This window comes from Dreissena polymorpha, chromosome 7, assembly GCF_020536995.1.
Source record: "Dreissena polymorpha isolate Duluth1 chromosome 7, UMN_Dpol_1.0, whole genome shotgun sequence".
NCBI classification, from domain to species: Eukaryota; Metazoa; Mollusca; class Bivalvia; order Myida; family Dreissenidae; genus Dreissena; species Dreissena polymorpha.
The window spans coordinates 10682661-10708832 of NC_068361.1; the positions used below are offsets into that span (position 1 = coordinate 10682661).

Sequence of the window (26172 nt, forward strand, 5' to 3'; positions counted from 1 at the left end):
AGTTTAAACATCAGAATGTTTTTTTTCATATATTTAAACTAATTTTATTACAAAAAATCTGAGCAAACATTCGTAAACATAAAAATAAATAAAGTATCGTTTTCCTGTTTTTTTATCCAAATAATTAACTTGTTTGATGTTAATGAACTTTTCTCAAATAACGGTTCGTTAAATAAATCCATATGGGCTCGTTCTGTGGTTTAAAATAAATTAAACTTTGAGAAAAACACAATTTGTTTGTTAATTATTTTGTTACACGAGTTATTTGTACATTCCAAACCCAAACCAGTCATATCAATAGGAATGTACGAATGATGTACAATACCGTGATTATTTACAAATGCCATGAAAACAAATTTTTAAAGTAAAATTCATTTTAATTATTAAATACTTACCTGTTATCTCTAGCTAATCCCTTTCCAGGGATTTACTTATCCGGAAAACTTTAAGCGCTGGGAATCATCCACCTCTAATAAAGAAAACCAAGTCAGGTTAAACATAGTACAATGTAACCTAACCGGAAATCAAGAACAACAACTCATCTTTCCTTTACAAAAACATAAAATGTCGATGAGCGGGGTGGGAGGTGGGACTTACCGATAACAGGTAAGTATTTAATAATTTAAATGAATTTTACTTTAAAAATTTGTTTTAATATCATAAATACATACCTGTTACCTCTAGATGATTTTGCAGCTGCGGCGGGAAGGTTCGCATATTTTTTCCCATCACAGCAGAACCCATATTACGGGTTTTCAGCCAGAGATAGTAGATCATGTCCTCATATTATCTTCGTTAGTACCATATTGTACGTACTTAATTCTCGGATGGCCTAGAGTACTAACGCCATAGAAGAAATTACAGTTTGAGCCACAACAAGAGGACCCAACATACACAAATTGTCTTGTTGGCACTCAAGAGAACGAAGATAAAAAGAGGAGAAGGTGGTAGGATTCCTCCAGAAAACAGCTTGAAGCACTTCAGACAGTGGGGTATAAATAATATAAGCCAACGAAGCCGAAAGAGCTCTTAATTCATGCGGTCTTATCTTAAACAGGGATGAATCACTGGATGAAAGAGAAGAATAAGCCTTCTTAATTGTCGAGGCTATCCAACGGGAAATAGAAGCCGCAGACACATCGCCCCCCCCCTTTTAATGGAATGAAAAGTCTTTTACGAGAACCTCGAATAAACTTTACTATCTTAAGGTAGAACTTCAAAGCCCTTACCACAAATTCTAGAACGACTTGGAACTTTAAAGCTTTTGGAAGCCATAGAGGGAAGTTGATTTTTAGCAAGAAATCCTGGCTGACATAATAATGTAACAGATCCATCGACAGCATCAAAACGAAGATGGTTATCTCCTATAGAAAGAGCATGATTTTCACTTCTCCGTTTGGATGAAGCCATAGTAAGAAGAAAACGGTCTTCCAGGTTAGGAACTGAAAAGAAGCCTGATCAAGAAGTTCATAGGGAGCCTTAGTAAGCGAACAAAGCACAAAAGCTAAATCCCATTTAGGAGCCAGTGTACGAGATACAGGACGTTTAAGTTCCATAGCTCTAATCAGTTCCGAAATCGCTGGATCAGCACAGATTTGTGATGACTCAGTCAAAGCCAATGTATGCGAAATCATAGATCTGTATCCTGTGATAGAGCTAAGAGAAAGTTTCTTATCATCAAAAAGATAGATGAGAAAATCCGCTATGCGTCTAGCAGAGGGATTGAGGGGATCAATTTTCCCTCGAATACACCAGTTAGAGAAGAGTTTCCAGCGAGCATCATATACTGCTCTGGTGGATTTTCTCCTTGCAGAAGCAACGAGGGTTGAAGCCCTGACAGAAAAACGTTTCCTCTGCAGAGATTGCCTGATAACGGCCAGACGTGTAAGTGGAAAATTACTGGATCCGCATGTAGTCTGCCGCTTTGAGATAGAAGATCTGACCTGTGGAGAAGTTTCCTGGGATAATCGTACAGGAGACTGAGAAAATCGTTGAACCAAGATCTCCTGGGCCACCAAGGGGCAATCAGGAGTATCCGGCATGAGCTCACCCTGATTTTCGCCAATATTTGGGGAATTAGAATGGGTGGGGGATAGGCGTAAGCTTCCAGTTGGTCCCAAGCGAACGAAAGCGCGTCTATTGCCCACGCTGCTGGATCGTAAACTGGACTCACATACAGAGGTAGTTTGTAGTTATGTCTGGTCGCAAATAGATCGACCAGGGGATAACCCAACTTGAAAAAGATCTGGTTGGTCACTTCTTGATGAAGTGTCCATTTCGATGGAAGTATCTGGTGTTTGCGAGACAACCCATTCGCCAGGGCGTTGAGGCGACCTGGTATGTATGCGGCCAGAATATAAATGTTGAGTGTTTTGCAACAAACAAGTAATTTCCTGGTTTCCAGATACAGGGATTGAGAGTGTGTTCCTCCCTGTGCCTGGATGTAAGCCACCACCGATGTTTTGTCTGTTGACACCATCACACAAGAGTCTCGAAGATGCGACTGGAAATGAGATACAGCTAGAAATACTGCTCGCATTTCTAGATTGTTGATATGAAGATGAGATTCCTGATGAGACCACAACCCTGAAACTAATGGACTGAGAGGTTCCAGGTGAGCACCCCATCCTTCCTTGCTTGCATCCGTGATTAGATGTAATGACGGTTGCTGAAGAAGAAGTGGTACTCCTGCTAAGAGTCTCCCCGTCTAGTCGCCACTGAAGATGAGACAATAGGGAAGGATGGATTGGAATCTGTTTTAACAGAATGCCCGGAGACCATTTCCAACAAGCTGAGAGATAATGCTGAAGAGGACGTAGGAATAGACGTCCCAACTGCACAAAGTCTGCTACTGAGCTCAGGATACCGTTGAGAGAGAGGAACTCTTGAGCTGTTATATGAGATTGGGACAAAACCCAGTTGACCTTTACCAGAAGGTCTGATATACGTTGACATGACACTCTGACCCGATTGATGTGTGTCAAGAAATTCATTCCCACGAAAGTGAAGTCCTGAGAAGGAATGAGGTCTGATTTGTCTGCATTGAGGAGTCCTTAAGAGAGGAGTTCCTTCCAAGAAAATTCTAGGTTGGTCAGAAGTAAATGACGATCGAGCTGGTGTAAGAGCCAGTCGTCGAAATACTGAAGAACAATCTCGTGAACTCGGAGGTGAGCTACGACTGCAGCCATTAGTTTGGTAATAACACGTGGGGCGGTCGCCAAACCAAATGGCATGGCCAGGAACTGGTAGACTTGGTCATGAAAGGCGAATCGAAGGTACTTCCGGAAGTTTGGATGTATAGGAACATGGAAGTACGCATCTTCCAGATCCAAAGACACCCCCAGTGCAGGGGTTTGATGGAGTTCCGTATGAAGGAAGGAGTCTCCATTTTGAAAGATGGTTTGAGAAGGTACATGTTGAACACTTTTAAATCTATTACTGGTCTCCAGGAACCATTTTTCTTTTGGACAAGAAAGACGACTGTAGAATCCTGGAGAATAAGGATCTTGAACCCTTTCTACCGCCTGTTTTTCCAATAGCCCGGGCATGGACTGTGGAATATGTGGATGCTGAGATACCAATTCTATCAGAACGCGAGAAAGTGAAGGCCTTTTTTCGAATTGAAAAGTCAGGCCTTTTGTAACCAGAGAATGAACCCATGCGTCCGAAGTAATTTGAAGCCATAGGTTTGAAAAGTGGAAAAGTCTGGCCCCGACTGGTGTTTTCGGCATCGGAGGTTGTGGAGGTAGAAAGGGTAGGGACCTAGGGCTGATAAGGAGGAGGTACGCCCTTGCCAGCAGAAGGTTTGAAATTCCTCTGATCCGGCTTGAGTTTGTTCGTTTTCCCAGAATCTCGACCAGAAAACTTCTTAGAAAAAGGTCTGTTATAGGAAGAAGGCCTGTTAGGATCCGACCGTGGATTAACAGCAGGTCTTTTAGACAGAAGATTGTTTCTCTTAGCCTTCTTGGGTGCTGGTACTGCTGGTGGCCTAGAAGAAGGCTGCTTAAAGGCTCCTTGGCGTTGTCCAGAATTGTTTCTAGCTAAAGAAGCATGAAGTTGGTCATCCTTGTCAGCTGTGATCGCTTCTTGTATCCTTCCACCAAAAAGGAAACCTGATGTGAGAGGAGCCGTTCTGAGCGAGTTCATTTCTGGTTCTAAGAGAAAATCTTTAGGTAAAGATGAAAGGATAAGATCTCTACGAATCATTAACATCTCAGACATTGAAGAAGCAGCATAATGTGAAAGGGATAATGCTGTTCGTGATATGTGGATCAATAAATCCCGAAGTTCTTCCGGGAAAGAAGTCGGATCGGGTACTGGTGGTTTGTAGTTACGTTCCTGAAGTTTAGACTCCGCAAAAGCCTTCGGTACTTTCCACATATCTCCTCGTTTAGGAATCGTTTTATTCACTGATTCCAACGAATGAAAAACAGATAAGACAGTAGTACCAATCGGAAGGCGTGTATCAAAGCGGTAACGCGCCTTAGTAACCATTGTGGGATCAAATGTACGAACGAGTTGTTCAGTGATCGAGATCGAGAAGAAGTCGCCCACAGGTCATGGACACAACTCTTCACCCAGAGTCTGGAATATCAGCTCGTAAATTTGATTACTGGAAGCCAAAAATTTATCCGAATCAATGTCCGCATCCGATTCAGCTTCACTCTCTACAGGAACAGAGGTGTGTAGAGAAACAGCAGGAACAGGAATGAAACTATCCTGTGCCAGATTGTCTGGTAAAGATGAATTACCATCCACGACGTCAACAATATGATAATGCTTATCAGTATTGACCGGTACAAAATGACCAGACGCATTCTGTACCCATAGAACATCAGGATTCGAATGGGTAGCATTAGGGGGTACACGATTAGATACGGTCGAAGACACCCGTGGTGCTGATAATGTAGCAGTTGTTAGTTGTTAGCTGCGCTCCTGAAGTTCCAACATGTGTGGCTGTCAACATGGGAGACGACACATGTGGTGAGGAAACATGTGATTCCATACAGGAATAAGACGGTGATCGACTATCTGAATGGTAGGTACGATGTCTACGTGAGGTTTGTCGACGTCCTCGTTTCCTGCGATGTCGCGAACTGGATCGGCTGCGATGTCGAGATGTAGATCGGCTGCGATGAGACCGGGATTTTCTGGAATAGCGTCTCCGTGAACGACGACGTGATCGCTTACGCGCGTAGCGGCGATGAGAATCGCTCGACGAAGATGAGCGTGTCCGATGTCTACTCCTTGATGACGAAGATTCATTCGTCGATTACGAGTAGGAAGAAGAGTCATCCGATGATGAAGATCGATGCCTTCTTCTGACTGTTGACCGGTGACCGGACCGGACCGGTGAAGGTGACCGGACCGGACCGGTGAAGGTGACCGGACCGGACCGTTGACCGGCCGGTCATATCATGACCGGACCGGTAACCGGTCGGTCATATCATGACCGGACCGGTGACCAGTGACCGGCCGGTCATATCATGACCGGTTACGTAACCGGCCAAAGACCGTAGAATGGCGGCTGCCATTTGGTCAGACATTGATTGATCCTAAGGTCCACAATCAATGTCGCCGGTATGTATGGTGGGAGTCATACGGTCAGATGACGACCGACAGACAACACCACCATCGTGCCCGGTATCCGGTGACTGAAATGTCAGCTGGTCATCCGTGACCAGTGAAGTCACCTGATCATCAACGTCCGTTAGAGGTTCGTGGCGTTTGCGGCTGATCGACGTCCGACGGCGACCAGCTTGTTTCCATGTGTCGTAAGACCATAAATCGCACACCGCACATTTTTTAGCAGAGTACAACCGGTACATGCCAGGCAAGTGTCGTGAGAATCCCACCTTGCATTGACGTGACCACACGAACCTCTCTTTTGTAAGTTCATTTCTAAAAATAAATGAAACAGAAAGATCCTACAACAGACAAAACCAATTGTTAAATTTAAACCACAACGTAAATAAACAAACGCTGTACAAATGCCCTCAATTATTAATTGAGGAAAAAGGCACGAAGTCCTCGTGGATTACATATAGAAGGAAATGGAACGAAAACCTCGTGATGCATGTGCTCATGTACATGAGCACTATAAACAAGGATACCCAGCAAAAGCAGAATTATAACAATAACTGCAATAAAAAGTATAAAAAAGTAAACCGAATAATATACAGAAAAGATAAATACAATTTATCCTTCAAACTCCGACAATAAACACGATTAAAAGAACGAAAAAGTCCTGAGCCAAAATAGGCGTGCACTCGTGGTTGTCCGGAAAGGAAAGATGAGTTGTTGTTCTTGATTTCCGGTTAGGTTACCTTGTACTATGTTTAACCTGACTTGGTTTTCTTTATTAGAGGTGGATGATTCCCAGCGCTTTAAGTTTTCCGGATAATTAACTCCCTGGAAAGGGATTAGCTAGAGATAACAGGTATGTATTTATTTTTAAAATGAACTCAACAAAATAATTTTTTTCCGTCGATGTAAGATTTCTAAACCAAAGTTTTATCTACCAATTAACAGGGTTGCGCCCGGTATTATCACAACCGTCGCACTTTACGAACGCGACCGTCGCCCTTTATGAACGCGACCGTCGCCCTTTAATATGCGACGGTCGTGTTCAAAGGGCGAGATATCGCATATAAAAGAGCGACTAATTTTTTGAAAACGCGACAGTCGACAGACGATATTATTACAGCGATATTTGAACAGTTCAAATATCGCGCGTCGCCGCGACTGTCGCGCAAAATATCGAGTATCGCTCCGTGCGTCGTGTGTCGCGGTCTGAAATTAGACCGCGATACACGAGATTCGCATAATATGGGCGACATTTGAATAATAAAATATCGTGCGTCGCCGCGACTGTCGCGCAAAATATCGTGCGTCGCTTCGTGTTTCGTGCGTCGCCCTTTGAACGCGAGACACGACATACGAAGCGAAACACGATATGTTACGCGACAGTCGCGGCGACGCACGATATTTTGCGCGACAGTCGCGGCGACGCACGCTACATTTAACACGATAATCTCCTTTTGGGCTACCTACACAAGGGCGCTATTTCGTGGTACATTCTCGCGCGTCGCTTCGTGTAACGCGCAAAATATCGTGCGTCGCCGCGACGGTCGCGCAAAATATCGTGCGTCGCCGCGACTGTCGCGTAAAATATCGTGTATCGCTTCGTTTTTCGTGTGTCGCCCTTGATGAAAGAAGGGTGAGATTAAAGATGGCACTATCCGGATTCCGTAGTTTTGGGTTGATACTCATTTTAAATTGCAGTAAGTAAAACACTGACTGGATTGTAAGCACAAATATGGACAATTTTATTCAGACATTTACTACCAGAATATAGCTGTGTTACAAATTACAGAAAAAAGTATTGATAATAGAGACATTTATCATGTAAAGTTTGCTCTTGACAAAATATCACATTAAGTATACATAATGTTCTCTTTTGGAAAAAACATGAACCATAAGGGTAAAAAGAATATCAGGAAATTATTAACTCACATTTATTTGCTTGGCACAAAATCGGGATTTCGGAAAAAGTCCAACGTAAATAATCTCTATCACAACGAATCTAGAATTTGGCACAACACTCATATTACAAAAAAACTTGCAGTTTGGAGAAAATAAATGCAGATGCCGTCTTGACGGTTGTTGTCAAAACGTCATCTTTATTCTTTTTTTTTCAAAAATGATTGCATAATTACAAAGATATCCGTTGATGTAAAGGATTTGTTTTGCGATTACTTTACTGTTTGTTTCCGGTGGTGTATTAAGAGCTCTACAGAAATTACGTTTTCTCCAAAGTTCTTTTAATCCATGAGTTGCGTTTTTGGAAAACTGGACTTAATGCACGTACTTTAATTTCCGTCCAAGATTCTCCCGTGTAATCCACAAAAGCTAATCAGGGAAGAAATTTTTCCCTTGTACAGTATTTTTCGTTTAAAAGAAGCATCTTCTTTCCGAAAATCAACCGAAGACGGAATGTTTCGATCGATGTTAGCCTGTATTGACTGCACAGGCCAATCAGGAACAACACTATACGCACACGCATTAACCCATTTATGCCTAGCGTCTAGAAGAAAAGGCCTTGGCAAACAGCGTAGTCCCTGATGTGACGCCTCATGATGCGGCGTCTCATCAGGGACTGCGCTGTTTGCTTAAAGGAATTTCTGTAAGAAATATTCTAAATATAGAAATAAATATTTTAGATATCCCTAATTTTGGAAATAAATTGATCCAATTTAGAAGGATGGGCGAGTCAACTAGGCATAAATGGGTTAAGTCCAGTTTTCCGAGAGCGAGAATCAGATATTGCCACTAACATCATCGAAATGCTTGAAACTCGGGCTCTGGGAGTGTTCATCGTCAAATAGTTTCACGTGGTCGTCATCAGAGCGTCGATGTATGAAACGTGACAGACGATCCATGAGCTGTCTTTGACGTCTGCAAAATACAATAGTATTATATGACCTGTAAAATGCATCAAGCAAAAAATCAGCGGCCTTTGTGGTATGCTACATAAAATATTATTATATGATTCATAAATAGCATCAGTCGTCTTTGTTTTCTGCAATATTAAATTATATATTATATGCCTCGTTCTTGGAAAACTGGGCGTAATTCATGTGGGTTAAGTGTCGTCCCAGATAAGCCCGTGCAGTCCGTGCTGGCTAATCGGGGACGACACTTTCCGCCCTTATGATGTTTTTCATTCCAAGGGAGTCTCTTCATAGCAAAAGTCAAGTTTAGGTGGAAAATGTCGTCTTAGAATAGACTGTGCGGACTGAACAGGCTCATATTGCATATAAATAAACTGCTTCGCATTGGTTGAGGATGAGGTCGGGTCGATGACAAATTTGTAAAAATAATGGAGATGTACTTAAAATTTTGATCGGTACGTGTAATTATTTGACAAGGACGTCATGGCCTCTTGTCTGCCCAACAGTATTTTAACGCTATCAGTATTTTCAATTGTTTTTTAGTTCTCAGTTCATTCATAGGAATGTCTATCAAACATTAAAATTTAAAACACAACAACAACATCTACAACAACAACAGCAAACTCATATAAAACATCATACTTCTTGGTTTTGTAAAAGCAGAAGACCACTCCAAGGATGACCACGATCGCCACACCAAAAACAACTACTATTACAACAACAACACAACCATATAAAACATCATACTTCTTTGTTTTGTTGAAACAGAAGACCAGTCCAAGGATGACCACGATCGCGACGGATATGCACGACGTAAGTATAAGACTGAGCATGAGTTTATCGTGGTTGTCACGTGACGGCGCCATTTCGTTGTCTTGGTGGGGCCCACTTGCCGTGATGAGTAGAGGGTGCGTGGTCGATTCGCTGGGTGTTGTTGGTGGCAGTCGACCGTCAACTGAAGTTAACGTATACCCATGTTTAGTTTTCGGTTTAATGGTATCATTTATCAACTTATATTTTTAGTTTGCTTGTGTGATTTACGAAATATTTATAACAAGTTGTTAATGAATGATAAATAATAATAGTTGTTTTTCGAGAATTAGACTAATATGACCGCTTTGCTTTGTCGATACATTATTACAATATTACTTGATCTATTTCTCAAAAACAACGCTTTACCGCTTCTTACCTGTACAAGATGGCCCATCTGGTGACAGTTCAAGGTCAATGCTTTACCGCTTCTTACCTGTACAAGATGGCCCATCTGGTGACAGTTCAAGGTCAAAGCTTTACAGCTTCGTACCTGTACAAGATGCCCCTGGTGACAGTCCAAGGTCAACGCTTTACCGCTTCTTACCTGTACAAGATGCCTCATCTGGTGACGGTTCAAGGTCAACGCTTTACCGCTTCTTACCTGTACAAGATGCCCCAATCGGGTGACAGTTCAATGTCAACGCTTTATCACTTCGTACATGTACAAGATGTCCCATCTGGCGACAGTTTAAGGTCAACGCTTTACCGCTTCTTACCTGTACAAGATGTCCGATCTGGTTACAGTCCAAGGTCAACGCTTTACCGCTTCTTACCTGTACAAGATGGCCCATCTGGTGACAGTTCAAGGTCAATGCTTTACCGCTTCTTACCTGTACAAGATGGCCCATCTGGTGACAGTTCAAGGTCAAAGCTCTACAGCTTCGTACCTGTACAAGATGCCCCTGGTGACAGTCCAAGGTCAACGCTTTACCGCTTCTTACCTGTACAAGATGGCCCATCTGGTGACAGTTCAAGGTCAAAGCTTTACAGCTTCGTACCTGTACAAGATGCCCCTGGTGACAGTTTATGGCCAACACTTTACCGCTTCTTACCTGTACAAGATGTCCCACCTGGTGACAGTTCAAGTTCAACGCTTTACCGCTTCGTACCTGTACAAGATGTCCCATCTGGTGACAGTTCAAGGTCAACGCTTTAACGCTTCTTACCTGTACAAGATGCCCCATCTGGTGACAGTTCAAGACAAACGCTTTACCGCTTCTTACCTGTTCACGATGCCTCATCTGGTGACAGTTCAAGGTCAACGCTTTACCGCTTCTTACCTGTACAAGATGCCCCATCAGGCGACAGTTTAAGGTCAACGCTGTACTGCTTCTTACCTGTACAAGATGCCCCATCCGGTGACAGTTCAAAATCAACGCTTTACCGCTTCTAACCTGTACAAGTTTTCCCATCTGGTGACAGTTCAAGGTCACTGGGACACAGGCAGGTTCTGCCGTTTCCAGGGGACGCCAGGCAGACGTGTGAACAGCCTCCGTTGTTTACCAGACAGCGTGTGTGTTCGGAATCTAAATGAGCAATAGGCACCTCTCATTTTTGTAACACATGCACTCAAACAGTGGGACATACAATAAATGTACTAGACAAGAAATATAAATACACTACAGTCACACAGAAGTGAACTGATCAATTCGAACACCTGGACTAGACTTATTTACAAAGCCCGACTTGCAACTGTGTAGTTAATATTAATGCTCGTTTCACACAGCAGTATTGGGCTATGTACCATATTAAATTCATTCGCTTCAAATGTACTTTATATGCACGTAGATGCTTACATTTTAATTGCTGATCAGACATAAACATTATTATAAAATAATATTATATAAAAAGATATATATACGACATGACGCACATGCTTGATGACGTAAAAATATCCCCTTTTTGTCTCCCCTGATTTTTTGAAAACGCAGCAGTCGACAGGCGATATTATTACAGCGATATTTGAACAGTACAAATATCGTGTGTCACCGCGACTCAAAATATCGAGTATCGCTTCGTGTGTCTAGTGTCGCGGTCTAAAATTACACGAGATTCGGATAATATGGGCGATATTTGAATAATAAAATATCGTGCGTCGCAGCGACTGTCGCGCAAAATATCGTGCGTCGCTACTTGTGTCTAGTGTCGCCCTTTGAACCACAGGTGGTTAGCGTGTGGCTATGATATTAATTAGTGAAAACATCATTTTGAATGATAAATAATCATATTATAACGAAAAATTAACTTCTCTGAAAAAAAAAATTTCACTATCAAATATATATATAACAAGGTATGCAACTCAAAATCACCCCAAAACGGGGTGCATCGCTTTGAACAGCCATATCTTCATCAATTGTGCAGCGATTTTCACGATCTCGGTCTTATTCAACGCAGAAATGAATTTCCTTTCTGGAAATGTATATGTCTTGCAATATTTTTACAAATGCTGGGTCAACTTTTAAGAAATAACACGATACACAACACGCATGACCCAGTTGACAGTGATCATGTATTCTTTATGAATGAAATCTCCAGTCGTAAAGACACACCTCCGCATTGGACCAATTAAATCACTCGTATGTTTAAAATGTCAGTTAGTTGAAATGTATGTAAACAAAGGTTTCAAACGGCGCTGGACAGTTAGTCTTGATGCAGAATGTAACGACAAGAACGGTAATAATGTTTTTTCATACGTTTTATTGAATTATGGTATCGAACTACATGAACTTTGTAGGGAAGTTGCCCTTTACTCCGTGAAGATTTCAGTCTTAAAGACAGCATGATCACTGTCAACTGGGTCATGCGTGTTGTGTATCGTGTTATTTCTTAAAAGTTGACCCAGCATTTGTTAAAATATTGCAAGACATATACATTTCCAGAAAGGAAATTCATTTCTGCGTTGAATAAGACCGAGATCGTGAAAATCGCTGCAAAATTTATGAAGATATGGCTGTTCAAAGCGATGCACCCCGTTTTGGGCTGATTTTGAGTTGCATACCTTGTTATATATATATTTGATAGTGAAATATTTTTTTTTTCAGAAAAGTTAATTTTTCGTTATAATATGATTATTTATCATTCAAAATGATGTTTTCACTAATTAATATCATAGCCACACGCTAACCACCTGTGCTTTGAACGCGAGACACGACACACGAAGCGATACACGATATATATTTTTCGCGACAGTCGCGGCGACGCACGATATTTTTCGCGACAGTTGCGGTGACGCACGATATTATTCTCGACAGTCGCTGCGACGCACGATAGTTTGCGCGACAGTCGCGGCGACACACGATATATTTAACACGATATATCGCCTTTTTGACGAGATTATAGATGGCACTATATGGATTCCGTACATTACACACAGCAGTATTGGGCTATGTACCATATTAAATTCATTCGCTTCAAATGGACATTATGAGCCTTGTTCTGAGAAAACTGGGCACAATGCATGTGCGTAAAGTGTCGTCCGCACAGGCAAGTCAGGGACTACACTTTCCGCCTAAACTTGATTTTCGGTAAGGAGGGACTTCCTTGAAACTAAAAGTACCATAAAAGCGGAAAGTGTCGTCCCTGACTGCACAGGCTAATCTCGAACGACACTTTACGCACATGCATTATGCCCTGTTTTCTCATAACAAGGCTCATTATCTGCACGGAAATGCTTAAACGCTTGACAAAACAATTTCAACCACGTTGCCATATTTGTGTCACTGCTTCTCCATTTTTATGAGTAAATAATACACAAAATATGGTTCAAACAAAACTGTTTGATGCGAATTGAATACATTTTCTCAATTGTTTGTATCCTCTCTTAAGCTATCGATATAGCTCTGTTAGCATACCATTTCAAAGAATGTATTATGTTGAACGCTATTCATCACTTAATTTTGACAATGACTAATAACAGGGTAAGCGGGTATCTAAAACGAAATTTTAAGCGTTTAAACCGTTAAGAACAGTTACATAATCATTGCAAATAAAAGTTCAAAGGGAAATATCGACGGCGTATCCTTTAGATATTTATATATATATATATATATATATATATATATATATATATATATATATATATATATATATATATATATATATATATATATATATATATATATATATAAACAATTTACGATACTTCTTTTTCACATGAATAATTACATAACGAGATTTTGGCATAAACATTACTTATACCCTGCTACACTTTTCCCGCTGAGTTCAGGAGACAAAATGAACTGATGTCAACAAAATCCCGTACTTAATTCAGCAATGTTCAATAGTTCCAATGCACATATTCGTAAGGGCATGTCTTAAATGGAATGGTTGTGCGAAATATCAGACAGCGATTAAACGTTTTGAGTCAGAGCGTTCTTGAAAGTGAATTCTTAATTATATTTAATAGCCATTCTATCATTCTCTAAGACTCCGCCTTGACAGTTGAATCTTGTACACTTTAGCTCTCCAATAATGGCTAATTTCAAAGACGCTGGTAAAATACACACGATAATCGCATTGCATCGCAAATCGTTTATAGATTACAAATACATTATTTATACCCATGTCATTAAGTTGAAAATTAATGACACCCACACATTTTATTAATTAACCCATTAACATGTATGTCTTGCGTCTAGAAAAAAGGCCTTGGCAAACAGCGTAGACCCAGATGAGACGCCGCATGATGCGGCGTCTCATCTGTGTCTGCGCTGTTTGCTGAAAGGAATATCTGTAAGAAATATTCTAAATATAGAAATAAATAAACTAGACATCCATAATTTTGGAAATAAATTGATCCAATTTAGAAGGATCGGGAAGTCCACTAGGCATAAATGGGTTACAGAAAATCTTCGAAACATCTTTATATTTCTTCCTTCCACTAAATATGTTTGGCCGGCTTTTGATGGTCATATTGACTACGCGGGCACTAGGACAGAATGTCGTTAAAGCCACACACCTTATTTGGCATAGTAAATCTAAGTATAAATAAGAAACATATTTTATCTATGCCAATTAGAATATATCTGGTGGTTACAAGGTAAAAATCCGCTTGTCTTGCGCTTTAAAAAAAAATCGCGTTTGTCGAAAGAGACGTATACGTCTAGAAATTCTACTTTCGGTTTTTAAAGCGGTACCGTTTGAAAAATTATAAATTACTTGCTAACTAGACTAAAGATATAATTTTATATTTGCCAAATAGGATATATCTGGTGGTTACAAGATAGAATCCGCCTTTTAGCGCTTTAAAACTTAAAAATAATCGCCATTGTCGAAATGGACGAATACGTATAGAAATCCTACTTTCGGTTTTAAAATAGAAAAAAAAATAAAAAAATTGCTTACTAGGCTATAGATCTAATGACAATTTTGGCCACTTTCAATTTGCATCTATATGTATTGATTAACATGTATTTCATTCAAGGCGTGTGGCTTTAAACTGTTACAATGATCCAAGGTCTGCCACATTTGGCACACTTTGGAGACATCAAGTAGATAACAATCATAATTATGGCTAATGTTCTCAAACTCACGGGGGGCACTTGTTGTCATTTACACCGGGTCATAATTATATACAGGAAAGCCCCAAAAGCAAACAGCGCATACCCTGATGAGACGCCGCCATCTGGGTCTACGCTGTATGCCAATGCCTTTTTTCTAGACTCTAGGCATACATGGGTTAATGTAAATACTTTTTTTTTATACTTTAATATACTTTAAAATAAGTTTTACGCAATACATCACATGGAAATGGGTGAAAATAATCAAAAGTACTACGACAATTCTGCCACGAATGTTAAAGGAACCACAATATCTCGACATCTGAACTTTGAATTGTAACATTGACCTTTGACCGAGGAATATCGTTGTTCTTCGCGACGATTCTGTGTAAATGGGAGAATAATAATTTAGAGCAAAATGAAAATTCTTCCAGAGATGTAAAAGTTACTGAGCAGAAACGAAAACATGATGGACGGACCCATACAAGCCACACAAAAAAACCCGGATATACGGTGCGACTATTATATGGTCTCCTTATGGGAACACTTAAAATACAAAGAATTCAGGTCAAAATCGTGATAAATTATCGTCCTATTGGTTACCCCCTCGAGCAGAGTAGTTGCACAGTGTAAAATGACTAAGTGGACACTATGTAAACAACGTCAAGTAAAACCACAGACAAGACAAGATATGCTGCCCCGAGTTTACTGACCATGTGACGAAACACCGTGTCTTTGCAGACACAACTGACCGGAAAGATGATAACGATTGACCACAAAACGTGTTGTACTTTCGTAAACTATCAACAACGCTGTAAAATGACCCCAAAGTCTGTGAAATAACCGATTTCCATGGCGGAGGAGTTGAAAGAGGGGTTGGGCGGCAGTAACCGATTACATTATCAATTACTTTAATTTCCACATAAAACTGTATTAACGGGTTAAAAGGTTCCTTTGTTTTCGGTCCTCTCAACATACATAAAAGGACACGCGTAGTTACCAAGCTACCATTCACAGTTTAAACGAGTCGGTGTTTTTCAAAAAAGAGACCTTTTGAAGCCATGCTGTATTTTTTGTCAAACTATTTTGTGTTAAAAGAGAATGGAGTCGGGGGCGGCGAGCGACGTAAGAAAAGCTGCGCGTCCGCTATGACTCTAACCAATTAAACTCCCCAGGGAATGCACACGAAGGACATGGTGCTGTAGTGAATACAGCGTCCGTCAGATATCCAGAGCCCTTTATTCTATCCCCTACCCTGGGGACATTCTCAGTGCTATATCATTAGAGATCATACACTTTTTCTGCCCATGAAGACACTAGAGAGTGCATGAATTTACCATGGTTTTCCATGCGATTGAGCAAACCTTATGTATTATTTGGGACGTGCTCTGTAAAATGGGGGTTTAATGCATGTGCGTAAAATGAAATCCCAGATTAGCCTGATCAGTCCGCACAGGCTAATCAGGGACGACACGTTCCGCCTAAACTTGATTTTTGCAAGAAGAGACTTTCTTTAAACAGAAAATAGCATAAAAGCGGAAAGTGTTGTCCCTGATTAGCCTTTGCGGACTTCACAGGCTAATCTGAAACGACCCTTAACACACATACATTAAACCCCCTATTCACAGAACACGGCTCATATGGGTTCAAACTTAACTGTGTACCTTTCGTGTTCCTCCGGACCACAGCCAGTCCATATAGAGTACCGAGACCGAGCGATATATTCTGAACCGTTCCGGAAAGATGTGTCCGGGAATCCGGCATCTCCACGAAATGAAGTAGACCGGAGTTAAGGTCGGTAAAGTACAGGTTATCATCCGACAGGGACATTGCGTACGGGTGCGGGTTCCTGAAATAGTTTAACCCATTTATGCCTAGTGGACTCTCCCATCCTTCTAACTTGGATCAATTTATTTCCAAAGTTAGGGATGTCTAGTATATTTATTTCTATATTTAGAATATTTCTAACAGAAATTCCTTTAAGCAAACAGCGCAGACTCTGATGAGACGCCGCATCATGCGGCGTCTCATCAGGGTCTACGCTGTTTGCAAAGGCCTTTTTTCTAGACGCTAGGCTAGGCTATCCAAGGATGGGAGAGTCCACTAGGCATAAATGGAATAAAGGGAACATTTTAATTAGCACGGTCAACGTTGAACACGAGCTAATCTTAAAGTGCACATAACCGAGGACAGTGCGGCTAGTCAATCATGAAACAAGCGAATTTGAACAAGTATCCTTTATAGCGATGATCAATTTTAGTTTCATTTTAGTCGCTTTAAGAACAGGGGCATCAGTTAGCTCCACTTTTGCAGACAGACCGACGGATCGAATAGCCGCCTGACAATCAGTCGACCAGCAATAAACCACTCCCTGCAATTGAGTAATTAGTTCATAAGTACCTGTATCCCGTGAGAGGAAAGCCAGTCTGTTTTGCGAAGACATCTAACGGCCATACGGTGATCACATCTTGCTTGGAATCGCTCCAGAATAGGGTCTTCAGTTTGTAGCTGCGACCGTAAGGGTCAAGGATGATGCCCATGTCACGTGTGTCCATGACGATGTCATTTGGATGGCCATCCGGTATGGTAACTAGGGTGATGCAAGACTGGCCGTCTATGTTGCACTGGTGGAAAAAAAAAGAACATTGTCGTTCATCAAGTAGTTTTGGCAATGTATACTATTACACTGACCTTTGTAAGGCGGCGACACAAGTTTTATTCGTTTTCAAAGTTATGTGTGCCAATGAAGTTAATAGCTTTGGCTAAAAGTGAGGTTTTGAGCTCGCAAATCGGTTTAAAGCCTTAATTCTTTACTCTACCGAGGCGGTGACTGTTTTTACTTCATGTGTGTGTATTTGTGGTTTTCGTTTATCGTGTACAAGGCTTTTGCGCTGTCGCAGGAATCAGAAATCAGTGCCATGACATAATAACATGTCAACGAGATTTTAACGTTTAACTTATTATCGTGCAGCTAAAAAATTAATAAAATTATGAAGGCCGCAACTATGTCAATATAAAAACAGAATTGTGATAAATTGTTCCCTGATATCAAGGTTGATGCTTTGGTTTAAGAAGGTGTTAACCAATTTATGCCTATCGTCTAGAAAAAGGCCTTGGCAAACAGCGTTAAGCCAGATGAGACGCCGCATGGTGCGGCGTCTCATCAGAGTCTGGGCTGTTTGCTTAAGGAATTTCTGTAAGAAATATTATAAACATAGAAATAAATATACTAGACATCCCTAATTTTGGAAATAAATTGATCCAATTAACAAGGATGGGAGAGTCCACTAGGCATAAATGGTTTAAAGACTCACTTGAATGATTCTGGAACTGTTGCCCCACTCAGTAATGTACATCAGCCTAAAGTTGGAAAAAGAGTAAATACAAATGGTATGTATATCCTATTGAAAACATATTTGTATTAAACCTATTTGTGCACGCTCGGTCTTGAAATAGATCCGATGGCAGTAGCTTTAATACTGAGGCTGAAAACACCAACATGTTTTGTATAAAGTGAAAATACCAAATTTTGCTTGCAAATGCAAAATTGTTTATATTCCCCAAGCTTAATGTTCTGTAATTATTGAAATTCAAACAGCACCTTGAAATATGTTTTTATGCCACTGAATATTAAATCATTATAAACTCTGATAGGAAACACCATTTGTCCGGTATGGTGACCACACACAAACTCACAAGCTTCCGGGAACGGGGATTGAACCCGGTCGCCAAGGTGTCAAGCGAGTGTACCAACCACTGCGCTAGCCGGACATCCCTAACATTTTATGATAACATTGTATTTCGTCTTCATGGTGAATCATCAATAACAAGAAATGTGTTTGTCAGAAACACTATGTCCCCTTCTGCCCCGCTTTGACTTTTTTTACCTTTGACCTTGAAGGATGACCTTGAGCTTAACCTTCCACCACAATGTGCAAAATGTGCAGCTCCATTAGATACACATGCATGCCATATATGAAGTTGCTATCTTCAATATTGCAAAAGTTATGGCAAATGTTAAAGTTTGACCAAACCAACAGACCAACAGGCAGGGCAAAAACAATATGTTCCCCACTATAGTGGTGGGGAACATTAAAATCAGTCATCCTTTGATAAATTGTAATTTAAAATTTCCTTTTTTTACATTATCAATCATTTATGATTGCGTGTTTTGTTTAACTTCATCAAGATCATAGATAATTTGAATGATATAAGGGAAGTCATACGACCTCTTACCCTGAAGTACTGTCAAGAGTGATTCCCCTTATTCTTCCAAGCCCTTTAACTATGATTCTGGACATTGTGCCATCCAGTTTGCCAACAGTAATCTCTCCCTGAAAAAGAAAAGAAAAGATTTGTTTATGGTCAGATTGTTTGTATATGCATTACTCTGAAAGAATGAATTGTTTATGATATTAATTATCGTGAATGTTCTTGATGAGCTTACCCGTAAATTGAAATGTTTAACGAAATTTGCCGTTTTTCAAGTTTACCAAGTTGATTTATTTAAGCTCAGTTAATGCATACCAAGACAAAAAAAGCAATAAAAGCAAAAACTACACAAAGTGCATCAATAGGTACATGGTTGATGGGCTACATATTATACAGCATTTTTCATTTCAAGGAAGACAATACTTACAAGGCATACCACATATGCGAACATAGTTTAACATTGAGCATAGGGGACACAGAAAATATTAAAATGTTCAGAGAAACAAACACGGAGAACATATTATTCATTAAAACCGTTTCGCGCACAAATGATTCACATTGTGAATCAGAATGCATGGACATTTTCCCCATATTCTATGTGTGCATGATACTAATTCACAGTTTGCGCTTGGCTCCTCCGCTATGCACGCTTACTATATACGTGTGTAAATAACTGACGTAATTTTGTATAACTATTATATGATATATAAATATATGTTAATAACTTATACGGTTAAATGTACATGACATGCACTTTTAACTGAAATGAAACACTTTGTCATTACACTTAAGTTTTTTCTTTATTTTTGGCTATTGCATTACGAATATACAATTCACGTATTAAACAAAATATTATTGTTGTAATATTAATTAAGTCGCCTAAATCTAATTTTTTTTTTGGGGGGGGGGGGGGGTGTTTTTACTCATCTTTTGAGTATATTCCGATCTTCATATTTGGAGAATATAACATACACTTTTAAAATGCATTGGAAAAAATTATTTTCAAATTTTAAATTTACACTTTTTAATACATAATTCCATGTCATTAAGCAGGTGTCTCAGACAGATAAAGGGTAGATTTTTTTCCTCGTTTTGCTTTCAAACGTGTTTTATTATGAAAACAAAATATTGCTGTATCTTTAAGTTACCATGTACAGATACCTAACATGACGTAACATGCCTCACCATCAACCAATTATATATTTGTTTGTATTGTGTTATATGTGGAATGATGGGCATTTTGCCTTTTTCCTGAATAAAGTATAGGTTATCGATCTATAATAGAACATGCATTAATTGACGGGTATCTGGTATGGTCGGGATTAGTGTTGATTAAAGGGATGTATTATATTTCTTAACACATTGAAGCAAGCCAATTCATCAAACGGGATAAGTGTATATTAATCCACAATCATGTTTTTTACATGAATTGTTTCGAGATACAAGTAAAACATAAGCTGCATCAGGGAGGCCTCTGGTTCGATATCCAGTCTGCGAGCATTTCTTCAAATGACACCAAGTAAACCTCTGCACTATAAGGCTTCCATTCATAATGTACTACAAGGCTTTCGATGCAACAAATGTTAGCAGATATTAATGCTTCGACGACATTTCACACGGATTTCATAAAGTTAGCTTTAGTGAAAACTGAAAACATACAATTTTTAGGTTACATGGTCATAGACACAAAGAAAAATTCTTTTGTATTGCTGACATTAAACACATGCATGGAGACAAGTAATTATTTACTACTCGAATTTTAAGTTTCATCTGTGTTGTTAACCCATTTATGCCTAGTGGACTCTCCCACCCTTCTAAATTGGATCAATTTATTTCCAAAAGTAGGGGTGTCTGGTATATTTATTTCTATATTTAGAATATGTCTTACAGAATTTGTTTTAAAGCAAACAGCGCAGACCCAGATGAGACGCCGCATTATGCGGCGTCTCATCTGGGTCTACGCTGTTTGCAATTTCCTTTTTTCAGGACGCTAGGCATAAATGGGTTAAAGCAACACCTCATACATACATTTTTGTTTGTCCACAACAGAACCCGGCTGGAGATATCAACTGCCATACCCTCAACTTGTTGCACCGCAGAAAACAGAACTTTCTTGTGTCTGCAGTTGCAAAGAAAATTTTATTATTGAACAATAGTTAATTTAAAAATAGCCCGGGAATGTTTTTGTTTTCTTCAATTGTGTCGGATATACTTTAATTTTTTATTTAATTTTAATTCCCCGCTAAAGGCGAAGGGATATATAATTACCGTTGTCCGTCCGTCCGTCACAAAATTTATTTTTGGCGGAGGATATAAATTCAACTAATTTGCCTGCTTTTGCACCAATGATGGCATTTTGCTGATAATACACTACTGATAATTGATATGTTGAGCGTTCTATTTTACTTTTTAATTAAGAGTTTTAACACTTTGCCACTATGATACGTATTTTGACGCATTTGTAATGCCTCAAAATGTTTAATGTAATTAAACCTATTTTTTACTAGATTCTAGTTTTAAAGGTTTCATTTCCAACCCTTACATAGTGATGAGCAGCAAACAGCATAAAACCTGAACAGACTGCGATACTGAAACACTTTACAATTCGTGAGGCATGACTATTCGTTTATGTTCGTGGGTTTACAGATCAACGAATATAACACAAAACCATGAGAACATGACCTTAGCAAATTCCTCATTTTCCCCCAATAGTCAGAAATGCACGAATTTAGTGTGCACGGAAGTATTTCTTTTTAACCACGAAATTTCATGCCGTCAAATACGGATGATTTTACAGTATTTTTCTTAAAATTTACCTAAATACCAAACATGTATAAAAATGAACCTAAACTACAAAAAAATACAAAAACTACAAAAATGAACCGAAACTACAAACAAGAGCACCGCATAGCGAATGCCAACACTCGGCTGTGGGTGCAGTTTTGAATAAATGAAAGCTTGCCAGAAGAAAAGGAAGAAAGGTAACTGTTTCAAAGTTGTAGGCGGAAGCACTTTGATTTTAGAGCCTATATTACAGTTTTATATTCGAGGTCACAGTGACCTTGACCTTTGACCTAGTGACCTAAAAATTGGTATGGCGTGTAGAACTCATCAAGGTGCAGTTACATATGAAGTTTTAAAGTTGTAGGTGTAAGCACTTCGATTTTAGAGCCAATGTTTAGGTTTTAGCACGACGCGGACGGCGGACGACACGACGAGCTGGCTATGACAATACCTCGGGTTTTCTCCGGAATAAGCCGAGCTAAAAATAACCTTAAATACCTTAAATGATCAATGTCAGCAACTGTTATCTCATTTTCGTCAGCGTCGTGGAAGACCACACGTCTACTGTTCGGCTCGTGAACAATAACGTCGATATCCCCAGAAACAATACACTCCGCTCTCTCGCTGGCGAGGCCGACATAGTCCACTGGGACTTGGTATAGGCCCTTTTGACAAGCGACCACAAGAACCTCTGCGTCGTCATCTGAAAGTCGATGAAAATGAATCACGTCGTGGCTCGTTTTTTTTCGTCCATCCAAAATATAGTAAAATACGTTCCAATATGCAACTTGTTAATTTGCGAAAATATAATTGTGCAAGTGTAATATTCACAAACAAGAGATGTGTTTGTCAGAAACACAATGCCCCCTAATGGGAGGTAACTGTTAGCAGGGCATAATTACCTGGGATACACTCCCCTTCGTTGTCAAGCTTCAATCCTGGCGGACATAAACATCGGAAATCATTTGGTTCTCGGTTAGAAATGGGTACACAGATGTGGCTGCATGGGTCGGACTTGCAAGGAGTGGACGCTGTAAGTATAAATTAAGAAATTAGTATGATTGGTTAGAAAATAATTGAAACTTTAGGGAAATATCTCAGTACAAGTTTTGTGTACAGCAACTTCATATAAATTAAGACAACCAACTTCGAAGCTGACATTATATGTATCTGAATATTAATCTTTGATAACAATTGAATACAACAAACGTCAAAATCTCTGTTTGGAATTGTTGATTACTAGTCAAATAGAGATTTGTTTGTATATCGAAAGGTCTGTAAGACTAATTTTAAAGGGGCTTTTTCACATTGTTTTCATGAAATCAACTAATTTTAAACACGTTTACTAATAACTTTCTACTGTTTTGAAAAGTCTTAACTAATAACAACACCAATACAAAGCATTGGCTACCGCGGTATTTAAACCATGTCCATATGTAGGTAAAAAGTTAGTGCCCTATCACAGCGCCACGCTAGCTGTAAAAATAATCTGCGAATTATAAACGCTATGTGTGTACTACACATAATTTCCTAATTATCGAAAAGGCATTACAAATGATCCAATAATTTACCGATTTCAATTGCCTGTTATACAGTGCTGAACCAATACATGTAACATTTTTTTCTAAGTCATGATTGTTTTTTTGCTTGTTCAAAAATAAAGTATGCATTCCTTGTGTACAAACAAATACTAGTTTTCAAAATCGACATTTTACCAAAATGTACAAAAGTCCCTTTAAAAGCGGTCCTTAAAAGCTTTCCAATTATTCGAAGCGAATGATTGTTTTTTGCGGTAAGAGCAGAACGTCAGAAACGATTATTTACTTGTTTCGTCTTCCGTCATTTTGCATAGAATAGGATGGTAAATGGAAGAGCTATAAATCACGCCAGGAACTCCATCAAACATGGGCATGGTTTGTCTGTTCCATTTGTTGACCTGAAACGCACGTCTTCCCTCGGAGATATAGATGGTATCAGAAAGCAGTGAAAATGTAGGATTTTGGAAATTGCTCATTGAAAATACAGTCTGAAACAAGAGAAACAAACTAATTTTACTGGTTAACCTCTTAATTTGAGACAATGTTTCAGAATTTAACTAAAAGGTCTAGACCGTTAAAACTATGACAATGTGAAACATTCAATAACAGGATGACTTCGTACTTCTGTTTTAACTGTATGTTGTTAGATTTTAATTATATAACAAAGACTTTAAACGATGAACATTTGGTCTACGAATTTTCTTCATTTTTTTGTTAGATATATCATGCATTCAGAACAAAAAATTGCATGTTGAACGTGAAACCAAAAGATAAATTGAAACCAAATCGTGGACATCTTTGGGTTTTGTTTAAATGAAAAATGAAGGAAGAAAGACAATTCTTAAGTTAGGAGTGGAGTGAAATTTGATTACGAAAAATAACATATCTGGTTTTGTACTGAACTGTGTTAAGGGAAAATAAATACTTTTGTGTACCGGTATGTAAAAATCTCTGTAATGAAACCGTTGTACCCATATGTAAAATTGTTTCAATTATGAAGACCAATTGGCAAAAAATATGCAACATATTTCAGGGTTGAACTCAGATGCGGCGTTGCCAGGCACTATAAGAAATGGCATCTAGTTCAACCTCGTTCCCGAGTTCTGCGAGTCAGGTGACTTAGCGCTTTTGGCAGATTGTGAAAAGGGCCTATTGCCAGAAAATATCAAACAAAGAAGACTTACCCTGATTTGTCGACTGCCGTCCAATTTCATCGCTTTGATCACGTGATCAGCGTCAGGGGTTCCATCTATCCAATCAACGTCGAGAAACTCTAGCCAATAAATCTCTTGGAACAATGAATCTAGGGCCAACGCACTTGGTTGGACAAGTCGGTCGACCAGAACACGTCGCTCGCTTCCGTCCATGCGTGCCGTAGAAATCGAACCCAGAACATTGCCACTACCCGCTTCGGACCAGAGAAGGCTCCTGGGAAAGGGAAATACAATTGCACAAGTTTGTTTTGTAATATAACATATTATCTTGTAGGTGCGGTGTAGTCGGCATACCGTGCGGTGTAGTCGGCATACCGTGCGGTGTAGTCGGCATACCGTGCGGTGTAGTCGGCATACCGTGCGGTGTAGTCGGCATACCGTGCGGTGTAGTCGGCATACCGTGATTCTCAATTATACTATAAGGTATACGAGTACTACAAACAACTAACAATTGGTCCGCTTGAAAGATGCGACTTGCGTTTGTTCGGAAAATTCAATTATTTCAAACTTCATCCCAGTCTGCAGACGATTAAGTAAATAAATAGGAAAACATATGAGTCGTGCTCTGAGAAAACCGGGCATAATGTATGTGCTTAAAGTGTCGTCCCAGATAAGCCTGTGCAGTTCGCACAGGCCAATCAGGGACGACCCTTTTCGCTTTTATGGTATTTTTAGTTTCAAGGAAGTCCTCCTTACAGAAAATCAAGTTTAGGCGGAAAGTGTCGTCCCTGATTAGCCTGTGCGGACTGGGATGACACTTTACGCCAATGCGTTAAGCCCAGTTTTCTCAGAACAAGGCTCATATTATCTTACAGGTATCTGGCTGCTTTTTGCAATTGTCGATAAAGAAGACAATTCATGAAGCAGATTGAACAATTTTCAAATTGGCGAAGGTAGTATAGCAAACGCATTGGTTTTACTTCGTTGTTACCGTGAATACAACTCTTTTTTTATCACTCATGTTTACACTATGTGTGTCATGCAACATCTGAACGCAGTCACTTCATTGTTTCCTATAATTATTCAACATAGTTTGACACTTTACAAAATAATTATGCAACGGGTTACAACTGGCACCCTGTCATTAAACGTGGAGATATATCTTAACAAAGGCGGACTAGTGGTAAAAGCCACATATTCTTAAGTGAGGGCCTTATTATTGTTATTACCATAATTGAGCATATGGTATTTGTAATATGATCTATTTCCAGCATTCGTTTATGAAAAAAAGAATATTGTTTTACAGACAGATACAAACAGACGTGTCTGGTTGTTTTATTTTCTGCCATATGGAATCTATGTTCTATAGGACAAATATGTGTGCTACTTCTTACTATTATTATAAGCATAATAACACGAATTGTATGCGCAAGATAGTCAATTTACCAGTTTAGAATATCAACATGAATATTAACAGCATAATAGCGATTGTCAGATAAATATTTTGTAAAATTACATTTTTTTTCTAAACTACTGTCATACATTACGTTATATTGTATGTACAATACTTATTACTGCATGATCATTCCGCTTCGCATGACCTTTTGATTTATGTATTATAACACAGGTACTTGAAAACAATTTTTGGTCTTTATATATATAATAAGAGTAAAGGTATGCAACGATGATTTCACAGGTGTATTGAATAACACAATCCAAC

General features: G+C 39.4%; 1 protein-coding gene across 3 annotated transcripts in view; it reads right to left on the reverse strand.

The window, feature by feature from the left end:
- Positions 1–26172, reverse strand: part of LOC127840048 (low-density lipoprotein receptor-related protein 4-like) — a 212388-nt gene that overhangs the window by 177753 nt on the left and 8463 nt on the right. For all 3 annotated transcript variants that reach the window (XM_052368438.1, XM_052368437.1, XM_052368439.1), the window contains exons 6-17: positions 24483–24726; positions 23585–23786; positions 22663–22791; positions 22259–22463; positions 21005–21095; positions 19001–19098; positions 18079–18124; positions 17165–17388; positions 16429–16613; positions 10661–10792; positions 9201–9408; positions 8337–8457 (exon numbers count right to left, since the gene is read on the reverse strand). In XM_052368438.1, the coding sequence (XP_052224398.1) occupies positions 8337–8457; positions 9201–9408; positions 10661–10792; positions 16429–16613; positions 17165–17388; positions 18079–18124; positions 19001–19098; positions 21005–21095; positions 22259–22463; positions 22663–22791; positions 23585–23786; positions 24483–24726 (1885 nt within the window). The remainder of the gene's footprint in view (positions 1–8336; positions 8458–9200; positions 9409–10660; positions 10793–16428; positions 16614–17164; positions 17389–18078; positions 18125–19000; positions 19099–21004; positions 21096–22258; positions 22464–22662; positions 22792–23584; positions 23787–24482; positions 24727–26172) is intronic.